Genomic DNA, 11,264 nt, shown 5'->3' on the forward strand with positions numbered 1-11,264 from the left:
GGCGGGACAGGCAAACACACACCTCCCTCTTTTCCAAAATCGATTTGTTTTCCCCAAGGAGGAAACTACTGCCTCACTTCCCTCTCTCCTTACCTGACTAACTCTGATTCACCTGTAAATGCAGCTCAGGAATGGTGTCTCCAATTTTAGAATATTTCTATCTTGATTTACAGCTGTCATTTCCCATTCCTTTTTAAATATGTGGCTATTTTAACATGCTGCTGGTTTGCAATATTTGAAGAAAAATAAGAGTTTTTAAAAGTTTGCAGAATGAACTGGCATCCACCTGTTTAAAGACCGTCCTTACCGCCTTGTCACTGTGTCACTTGTCACTGAGCTGGTGAAATGATACAAAGGCCCTCCTTGGCGTCTCTGTCCCCTGCACTCCAGCTCAAATACCACCTCTTCCAGACTTTCCTGAGCAGCAGGGGCTTAGCTGCTCCCCACTCCATGCAGCCACACTCTATACCCTGCTACTGCACTTACTGTCATGTATTCTAATTAGCTTTGTGCCAGTTAGTCTCCACAACAACACTGGACACTTCTTGAGAGAGGTATCTTTTCTTCTGCAAAAGTTTAAGGCTGGTGTCTAGTAAAGCATCACAAATTTTTTCCCCTAAGTATTCAAAGCAACTTAAAGGAACAAAGCTAGCCATAATAATTCCTTACAATTTACATGCTTAAAAAAAAAGTGATCACTAACTATTAAGATTAGACAGAAACACCCAAATAACATCCATATCGGTTAAATGTCAAACTTTTTATCTTTTATGAACTTCACTAGAGGCCTGATGCACGAAATTCGTGCAACAATTGGCCTTCCTTCCCCCGGCAGACGGCACCTGCTTCCCTCTGGCACCCAGGACCCGGGCTTCCCTCGCAGCCCTGGCTTCTTCCAGAAGGTCTTCTGGGAGGACGTCCAGTCTAATTAGCATATTACGCTTTTATTATTATAGAAGATTATCATGGTTAACTCAGAAAATACTACCATAAAGGTCTTTTAAAGCTAATAAAGCACCAGGAATTCCTGTCAAGAGGGAAAAAAAGGAGGAAGGACCTATAGATTAAAAGAGACTTAGAAACTTATCAATCAAATATATTGTGTTTGGATCCAGGTTCAAACAAAACCACTATTAGGGGGGCTGGGGAAGGGGCAACAAAATGTGAATGAATATCAGAAAAATTTGAATACAGCCTAATTCTTTGTAATATTAAGGAATTGTTATTTGTTTTCAGGTAAGACAAGGATACTGTGGTTCAAAGAGTTATCTTTAAGAGCTACACACTAAGGTATTTATGGATGATACTGGGCTTTCTATAAAAATAACGGAGGTGGCAATAAGAGGTACAGGAAAAACAAGATCGGTTGCGTGGCAATGGTTATTGAAGCTGGGTGATGAGTACGTGCAGTTTAATTATATTTTTCTCTCTACCTTTCGTACATGCTCAAAACTTTCCACTAAAACGTTAGAGGAGAAAAAAGATCATTCGATGGCCAGATGCCCTGTTAATTCTGTGGTTGGTCACAGCTGCCCCCACTGCTTGCTGGCTTTGAAAATTTTCCTGCCATCCAGCAGGTGTTACTGTTCCCACAGAGGGTTATAACAGACTGTCCCATTCCTCTCTGAGGTTCGTGGCCTTATACGGACAACATCCTATTCTTACTTCTACCCTGCAGTGAAAGCCTAGCCCAGCCATCCTCCTCCTATCTAAGACAGATACCCTATCAACCCCCATCACAACTGAAGATTAAATCAATAAATCCCCTAAACTCAGCTCTGAGAACCATGCTATCTCTGTCAGACAGCCTGGAGCGAAGACCACATTCTGGTTTTTTGACCTAGTCATTTCACCTCGGGAACATAAATCGGAAACAGAATATCAAGACAGGGAGCAGTGCCCTGACTGAGTGGCTGAGCTGGTGGAGTGTCATCCTATACAATCAGGGGTGGGGAACGTCCATCCCTCGGGCCATATAAGACCCTCCAAATCATTTGGCCTGGCCCTGCCAAGGCATTAGGGGTGAGTTAATTAAATGTTTGACCAAATACAGCAGGCTAATTTTTAAGCTGATAATTCTGTATGGCCCATGAATGGATGCTATAAATATCCAAAGGCCCTTAGCAGAAAAAAAGGTTCCCCATCCCTGCTATACACCAAAAGGTCGCAGATTCGATTCCCAGTCAGGGCACGTACCTACATTGTGGGTTCGATCCCAGGGTTCAATCCCTCATCAGGGCATGTACAGGAGGCAACTGATCAATGTTTCTCTCTCACATTGATATTTCCCTCCTGTCTCTCCCTTCCTCTCTCTCCAAAATCAATAAAAACACATCCTTAGGTGAGGATTAAAAAAAAAGACTTACTGTGGTTACACAGTATTTCTGCAGAGCTAAAATTTAGCACCAATCTGACCAGTACTCTCTTCCCCCAGATACCTGGAGACCTCTGTGCAAAGGCCTTCTCTCCCCACTCTCTAACAGTGCCGGACCCTACTCTCTGGCTACGTACCCTTCCTTATTAAGTTCTGTAGCACTTTTCACTACCTGACAATGTATTATATGGTTTTTTTAATTATTATTATCACCTCCCCTTTCTAGAATGTAACCTCCCTGAGGGCAGGGACTTGGCTTTGCCTCTGTGTTCAGATTTTAATCAGTCACTGGAACACAAAAGGCAAAAGGTGATCTGATACATATTTGCTGAAGGCTCAGGATCCCAGGAAAGTACAACTAAATATTAAAGAGAGTTGAGACAAAAGTCCACGGCTATTAACAAAAGACTAAGAACATGCAGTTTCACCATCAGCCACACACTCACACCCACTTGATGTAGCAGAAAAGTGATGTCACAGTACTACTTTCATCCACTGTCACATTTAAAGTTGCCTAAACAGCTGGAAATCGGTGACTTCAGGATCACATAAATAATGGTTGAATATGTCAGTTTGTGCCAGAAAAACCTAAGAGGACCACAGTGCCTTCACAAGCCCTCTGAAAGCCTGAAAATATGGTGAGAATAGTATGTCCTATTCCAGTGCCAATTCTACTATAAATTTTTGTGCAATGATTATCAGTCACTTGGTGGGAAATGCAAGCTTTTAAGAAAGATTAAGTATTATTCAATACACTCAAACTGCATTGCTGGGCGTAAGTAAGATGATCTACTCAATGCACTCAGCATAGCATGATATACATGGAGAGCACCCAATAAAGTGTAGCTATTATTACTGCTGGCATCACGATTCTCAAGGCAAAATAGGATCTTAAAGACTCCGGGCCTGCCCTGGCCGGTTTGGCTCAGTGCATAGAGCGTCGGCCTGTGGACTCAAGGGTCCCAGGTTTAATTCTGGTCAAGGGCATGTGCCTTGGTTGTGGGCACATACCCAGTAGGGAGTGTGCGGGAGGCAGCTGATCGATGTCTCTCTCATCAATGTTTTTAACTCTCTATCCCTCTCCCTTCCTCTCTGTAGGAAATCAATAAAATATATTAAAAAAAAAAAAGACTTCCAGGCCTGAGTTCCCTCCCTCTCCACGCAGCCTAGAAATCGACAGATATAGCTCTAACATTGCCCTGCTGTCCCTGTGCTTCTACATAAGCTTTTCTGCTTTTATCTTTTTGATACATTAAGGTTCTGCATGAGACTCAATTTAAATCAGGGATGGGGCACCTTTTTTCTGCCAAGGGCCATTTGGATCATTCACAGGCCATACAAATTTATCAACTTAAAAATTAGCCTGCTATATTTGGTCAAAGATTTAATTAACTCACCCCTAATAATATGGCAGAGCCAGACCAAATGATTTCCCAAACCTTAGACAGCCCGAGGGCCGGGCATTCCCCACCCCTGAATGTAAAATGCAAGTGCTGACGAAAATCTAGATGGAACTGATACAGTCTCTGACTATTTTACTGATAAAGAAACAAGTCCAGAAGTCCAGCAACTTATCTAAACTCTTGCCAAGGTCAGCACCACTGAGGAAATAGAAACCTGCTTTCCCCTGCTCAAAGTTAGATTTATTCATTTACATCCCACAACTCACCATGATTTCCCTCTGCTCTTCCAGGTTCTTCAAAAAGTTAGAAAATTCACGCAAGGAAGCATCTGTCAAGAGAAAGGAATCGTTATTTGGCGGACAAAGCAAAGGAGAGCAGACCAGACCCTCCCCTCCACGTACCTATGCAGCGTTCATCATCGGTCTCCGCATCGCCAATGAACTCAAACTTAAAGTCTCTGAGCGAGTGAGCAAACTTCCGCTGGGCTGCCGAAAGACCTAGGACGAAAGATTTAATCATGACATGGGTCGTTTTTTTTGTTTTTTTGTGTGTGTCTGTTTGTTTTTTATATTTTATTGATTTTTTACAGAGAGGAAGGGAGAGGGATAGAGTGTTAGAAGCATCGATGAGAAACATCGATCAGTTGCCTCATGCACACTCCCTACTGGGGATGTGCCCGAAACCATAGTACATGCCCTTGACGGGAATCGAACCTGGGACCCTTTAGTCCTCAGGCCGACGCTCTATCCACTGAGCCAAACCAATCAGGGCTGGATCCTCGTTTTATGTCAAGGCCTAGAAGATATTTATTCCTCGTCAGGTCAAAAGAGCTAGAGAGCTCTCCTCCAATCAATCTGCAAAGAGGCACAACCCAACTGCTTTGCCAAGGGGCCCAGCATCCCTGGTGCTCTCTCCAGCAGCTTCTGTCTTCCACTCTACATTCTGGCAAAGAGCAGGTGCTGGTGAAATGTTTATTCCACCCCCCAGTCTTTTCTTCCTCAGAGATCGGACTGCTTCACCTAATTCCCTAAAACACTTTTCTTTTCTCTGCTTACTCAGGTCAGAGCTTGCCCAATTCAAAAGTGAGGACCGTGAACACACTCCTGATAGTATCTCCCAGGGCTCCATGAGATCCGGCTGGCTACCAAGGTTTCAAATATAAGTGTCTGAAGTAAAGATTGGTAGCTACAAAATAGTTGGGGATGTAAAGTACAGAATAGGAAATACAGCCAATAATCTAATAATCTATATCTATAAAAGCCAAGCGACTGGAAAGGCAGAACACCCGGAACAACCAGAACGACTGGTTGCTATGACGTGCACTGCGGCGGCCAACCAGCCCAATTGGGGCCCCGATTGGCCCCCCGCAACCTCCCGCAGCACCCCCCCCACTCTGATAGCCAGCCCCTCCCACCAGCTGGCCTCACCCCCAAGCAGCCCCCCACTGCCTGATCAGGGGCAGAGCCAGTGGCCAACCTCCCACAGCCCCTCCCCCCGACCAGCCCAGCCCCAATCGGCCCCCATTGGGGGGGCCTGCCAGACTCTACCCATGCACAAATTCGTGCACCGGGCCTCTAGTATTATAATAACTATGTATGGTGCCGGCTGAGTACTGGAAATATTGGGGTGAATACTTGGTAAAGTATTTGGCTGTATAACCACTATGCTGCACACCTGAAACTAATACAAAATAATATTGAATATAAATTGCAATTGAAAAATTTAGAAATACACACACACACACACACACACACGTCTCAAAAGCTTGATGTCAGCCAACCAGAGGCACTTAACTGATTGTCAAACTCCAGGCAGAGAACCCAGAAGATGATGAAAGGGTTTTCATAGAAAACAGCCACAGGGAGGTAACTAAGGCCAAGCTTAAATGTCAGCAATAATTCATTCTGCAAAAGACCTATAGAGGTCCTCATCTTTTCTCACTGGAGATTAACGGAAAATAGTGGAAAACCTATTTCTAATCTAAGCTAATGTTTATTTTATGGGCCAAATGCCATGCTAGGTAATATTTTTTCTATCTCATTCAATACTCTTGAAAGATAAATAAATTAAAGATGATCTCCATTTTAAAATGCTGACTTAAAGCTCAGAGATGTAGGTTATTTGCACAAAGTTGCACAGCTACTACGACAGCAAAGGCTTGATTCTACTCTAGGGCCATGTGTCCAAAACCCAGGCCCTGGCCAGGATACAATCCTACCTCTGGTCTAAAGCACTTTCTAAGAAGCTGCTCACTGACGCCTGCAATCCTTATGCCTCTGGTCTCAGTACACTGAGTACTGACAGACCGTGTTCAAACAGAACTTCATGTTAAGAAAATTATAAAGTTGAAAAAATAAAATGCAATCCATTTCTGCTGATAGGAATACTATCTTGCAACAAATAAATATAGACAAGAAAGTGAAGCAAATAATGCAAAACACCAAGGGCAGTTTTTACTAAGATGGTAGAATAGTAAAAGCAAGTGTTCTTTTTAATGTTCTTCATCATTGTATTATAGCTAACAAACAAACAGTGAATGCTCACCAGCTCTTTCAGCTGTTGTCATCGTTTTGCTTTGTTTTTTAATTTTTCCTAATAGACTATGGCTTAGAGCAGTTTTAGGTTCGCAGCAAAACTGGGCAGAAAGTATAGATTTTTCTTTGACCCGCGGCCCCTGCAGATGCGCAGCCTCCTTCGTTATCAACATCCCCCACTGTCATGATGTTTGAAACTTCATTCTTCCTCTAATTCATGTTTCTCTTGCTGTTCTCAAATTCTTTTTCCTCTTCAAAATAATTTTTTTAAAAAAAAACCAACATTGAAAAAGACTTGGATGTGAAAGGGAAAACCCTTGTAACTTTTAGAAGACACTACGGAATTGTATTCTTACCCTTGGAGTAGGGGAGAAAAGCACAACTGTAATGTAAAAAGTGGTGGATTGCAAGCATGGTCACAACTCTTGCCCCTGCCTGCAGGCACTTCTCCTTTCAAGGACACTCACAGCCTCGCCAACAAGTGGCAGGGTCTATGTCATGTCCTCACCCCTTGAATACCAGCAGGGTTTGTGGACAACAACGGAACGCAGTGAATATGACATCTGCTATTTTGGAGCCTCCACCTCAAGAAGCTTTGTACACCTTTGCCCGATTCCACGTGAACAAGTCCAAGCTAACCTGCTGATGAAAGACTTGTGGCTCAGTCACCCGTTATCACCCCAGCAATCAGACAGCCAACCAGCAGAAGCAGAGCTTCCCTGCACAGGCAGGAGGCAGGCAGTCACTGCCTAGTGAGCCGAGGCCCAACTGAAATGAAGTTGTTTCAGCCATTAGGTTTTGGGGTGATCTGTCACAAAGCAATGGATAACTAATATAAGAAGATTATTAAAATTCGTCTCTGTTTAAGTTTTAAATATTTAAAAAACATTAAAAAGGGAGGATAAGCACACAGAGAGAAGGTATAAATAACTGCTATACAGTAAGGCAGAACCCCAAGAAAAAATTGGGAAAAACACTTGAATCAGCCTTTCAGAAAAATAAGTGAAAGAAGTCCATATGGCCTATAACCACATGAAAAGGTGCTCAAACTCATTAGTGAGAATAAAAGTGAAAATTAAAACTTTAACATACCTGGACACACCCGTCAGACGGGCAAAAATTACTAAGTCTGGCAATGTCCAGGGTTGGTGTAATCCTGTACATGCACCAACAGAAAGCCTCGCACACTGCTAGTGAGAGTAAAGATTGGTGTATTTACTTTGGAAGGAGTTTGGCATTGTCTAGTAAATTTGGTCATATCTTACAACCCAGAAGTTGTTCTCTTAGGTAAATTACATCAGACCTTATTACAATAACAGCCAAGCACTGGGGGAAAAAAGAACAAATACTGATCGAGAGAACAAATAACTATGTTACAGTGTATTCATATACTATAGAGTAAAAACTAACTAAAAACTCACAGATCAACACAAAGGAACCTCAATTTGGAAAGAAAGAAGACACAGAAGAATACACATACCACGGATGTTTTATATAAAATTCAAAACAAGCTACACTAGACTACATGTTTGGGTTGCAAATATAGGTCACTAAATCACAGACTAGCAAAGGAATCCTTATCTCAAAAGTCACACAATGTTTATCTTACCACCGGGAGCCAGGGAGAGCAATGCAGTCCAAAAGCTACAAGGGGATTATAGTATTTTAGGTCATAACTGGTGGTGGGTCCGTGGATGTTTGCTTTGTCATTCTTCTTTAAAACATACATTTGTTCCGTATACTTCCGAATTTTTGCCATAATTTTCACAATCACAATATAAAATTTTTTAAACCTTAAGAAAGTAAAGTCTAGCTATTTTAGGCCATTCAAAAATAACTCAGTTTCTATTGTAATCTAGACAAACATACACTTATTCTCTAAGCTCTAACCACTCTGGCCTGCTCTTGGCTCACACCTGCTGCACTCATTCCAGTCTGAGAGTCCTCAAACTTGGGCTCCCTCAGGTGCTCCTTCCCCACCCCCACTGTCACCTGGCAGGTCCTTCTCAACAAGGATGGCTCAGCGAAGAATCCCCCTCCTCTCACCATCCTCTCTAAAATAATGTACCCCCTCTGCCCTAAGTCCCTCTCTAGTCCTTTGTCCTTTTATTTTCTTCATAGCACTTACTACCTAAAATTACCTTATTTCGCCAGTATTGATACTCATGGTGATCTATTTTCCACTCTAGAATATCGTGTCCCTGAAGCAGCAACTGATTGTGATATCTTACAACCCAGAAGATAGCCCTGAAACAGGGACCACGATAGGATTTTTCTGTTTTAATTTATATCTGGCACCTATTTCCAAATATTAATAGAGTGGGCTTATTATTATCTAAATAACTTTGTAGTATTCTATTTTGCTAATGGGTGCTCTGCCAGTACTCAATAGGGTATGAAGCTGTTTCCATTTATGTTTATATATCTGTGTGTACTTATATGTTTATATTTACTTATATACATTATATGAATGTATATATTAGTAGGTATATATATATATATATGATCATCAATACTGGTGTAAATTATATTTTCCCTCTGGAGCTGTTTCCTTTGACTATTTTATCCAAAATACCAAGTCAGGATACTTTAAAGACCATGTTTCATATGATCAGGATAGGATGCCCTCCATGAAGTTAAAACTTAAATACATCAATTTTCCAACATGTACTTCATAGTTCCTAATTTTGTAAGTTGAAATGTTTATGATAGCAGATTAAATTTGAGTTCATCTGCACAGTTATTATATTTCTTTTAGCATGTTCTTATCTAACCTCTGCAGTATTATAATCACATCAATTTATTTTAGAATATACCATTTTCCTCACTCATTTTTCCTCTTTGTTGACTTCCTTCTGGTGTTATGAGAGCTTATTGTGCAAAAATTTTATTGTTTAAAAATTTGACCATACCAAACTCCATTCCTTTTAAGAATCACAAATTTATCACCTTCCCATTACTTGGTACATTTTAAATTTACTTCTCCTCCCATGCAGTTTACACTTTTGTTTATATCTTCTGCCTTTCTAAACTAATATAAAATCATAAGACAGCTTACTAGATTTAGTACAGTTCTATGAAATAAGCACAATGATGCTTGTACAAAGGATAATGTTTTTTCTTTCCAATTTAATTGCACACGAAACTCAACCAGTCTTAGTTCACTAGTTACAAAGACTGGAAAAGATAGTGAGGAGGCCCACTAGACAGAATTACCTTTATTGAGTGCTTACTCTATGCTAATTGACTTAAATAACATTTACTCTTTATAATCAGCCTGCAGGGTAAGTGCTGGTGCCACCTTATCGTAAGTAGGTTCAGAGGTAGATTAGTGACTTCATCAAGGTCACACACTTCTTTAGACTGCTGGTAGTAAGCCCTAGAGGTTCTCTCAAGCTTCCACAAATGTCCTTTCTGCGACATCATTCCAGCTTTCAAGAGATTTAACATTTTTCCCAAATACTTTGCCCAGATCTCAACTAGTTATCTGAACGGCTCAAATGCAGAATTCTAACCAAATGAAAAACTCATATGCGTGGGCCTCCATGCCCCCATCCTCTAATTCCTGAGCTCTCCAAAGCAACACTGCTCTTTGAAACACCTTCAAGGCTGCTATGACGCCAGCTGGTGGACAAGGCCAAGCCTGAGTTGAGCACAAAAAGCTCAGCTAACGTAACAGATTTAATGTGATCTGCGCTATTCAAATGACCTGGCCACTTCAGAGTCGCCCACACTGGAATTTTTAGGCCCTCGATCTGTCAACAAATAGGAGAAAAGCAAGCAAGACCTTCCCAGGGACAGGAGCAAGCAGTCTGAGAGGTGAGGGTTTATATGGGAGACCTGCTGAGTTTGAGATGGAGGACATCGCATGGAAAGGTTCAAGCACAGCTTTAAGCCAGATTGGAGAGCCTCCGGACACTGACAGAGCTGCTTCGGATCACCCTTGATGATTTTCACACATAAAAATCATTTCTGGTAGCATAGCCACCTATTAAGAGTTTTCAGTTAAGACCAGGAACTATCACACACGTAGAGGCACTTGGGGGTGAATGGAATACCTCTCCACTCAGGTTGCTCCACTCACATTGAACTTCTAGGCAGCCTCTTGGGTGGGTTGGCCCCTGAGGTGAAAAGCCTGGCCTGTCATCTGCAACTTCCTACCCCATCAACCAAGCACTAATGGGGACCCAAGAAGATGCGGCATGTTCTTTCATTCTGGGCATGAACAGGAAAAAATGAAACCAGGAAATAAATAAGCCTTTCTCACTCATTAAATTTAAAATACAGGATTCTTCACAAACCACACTGGATTCTGAAACCTTTTTCTCAAACAGGCAAAGTACACCTAGAAGCGCACATTCCTTTGCATGTAGAGACCCAAATAACTAGATTATCAACTATGCAAAAGCTCTGCCAAGGAACCTCTGCCACCCGTTCTGCACATCAAAACATGTACCAGAATTCTTCCATGCTTTATTTAGAGAAAAGTAGGGTACGGACTCTAAGAACTTAATATCCTTCACGCCAGATTCGTGCCAAGGAAATAATACTGATGTTAATCCAAGTAACTTGGAAGGGAAACAAAATTCCTCTGGGACTGCAGACTGGTTCATATTTGGCCTCATGTTTTCCAGATTTACAAACCCAGCAGCTGTGCTTTACACAAGAACAGCATTGTGGCCTCTCTGCACACACATACAAAAAAAGAAAGAAAGTAAATAACTTACATTGTAGATTTTTAAAAGCTGTGCTAACATCTCACAAGCCTGAGATGCACTCACTGCTGGGCTAGTCGAGGCCTGAAGGGAAAATCACAGGCTGTTTGTCAGCTCATGGCCCTCAAAGTCTCTGGAACTGTTAGGTTAAAGCAAGCATGTCAAACTCGCGGCCCATGGGCCACATGCCTCATTTACTTGACCTGTGTTAGCCTGTGAGCTTGGGTTAAGGCATTCC

At 41.8% G+C, this 11,264-nt stretch overlaps 1 protein-coding gene across 1 annotated transcript in view; it reads right to left on the reverse strand.

Annotated features, from left to right (window-relative positions):
* Window positions 1-11,264, reverse strand: part of ARHGAP10 (Rho GTPase activating protein 10) — a 253,405-nt gene that overhangs the window by 170,241 nt on the left and 71,900 nt on the right. The window contains exons 2-3 of the mRNA XM_006770153.2: window positions 4,179-4,274; window positions 4,044-4,105 (exon numbers count right to left, since the gene is read on the reverse strand). Of these exons, the coding sequence (XP_006770216.1) occupies window positions 4,044-4,105; window positions 4,179-4,274 (158 nt within the window). The remainder of the gene's footprint in view (window positions 1-4,043; window positions 4,106-4,178; window positions 4,275-11,264) is intronic.

The sequence above is a fragment of the Myotis davidii genome, unplaced genomic scaffold (genome assembly GCF_000327345.1).
Source record: "Myotis davidii unplaced genomic scaffold, ASM32734v1 scaffold323, whole genome shotgun sequence".
Taxonomy (NCBI): domain Eukaryota; kingdom Metazoa; phylum Chordata; class Mammalia; order Chiroptera; family Vespertilionidae; genus Myotis; species Myotis davidii.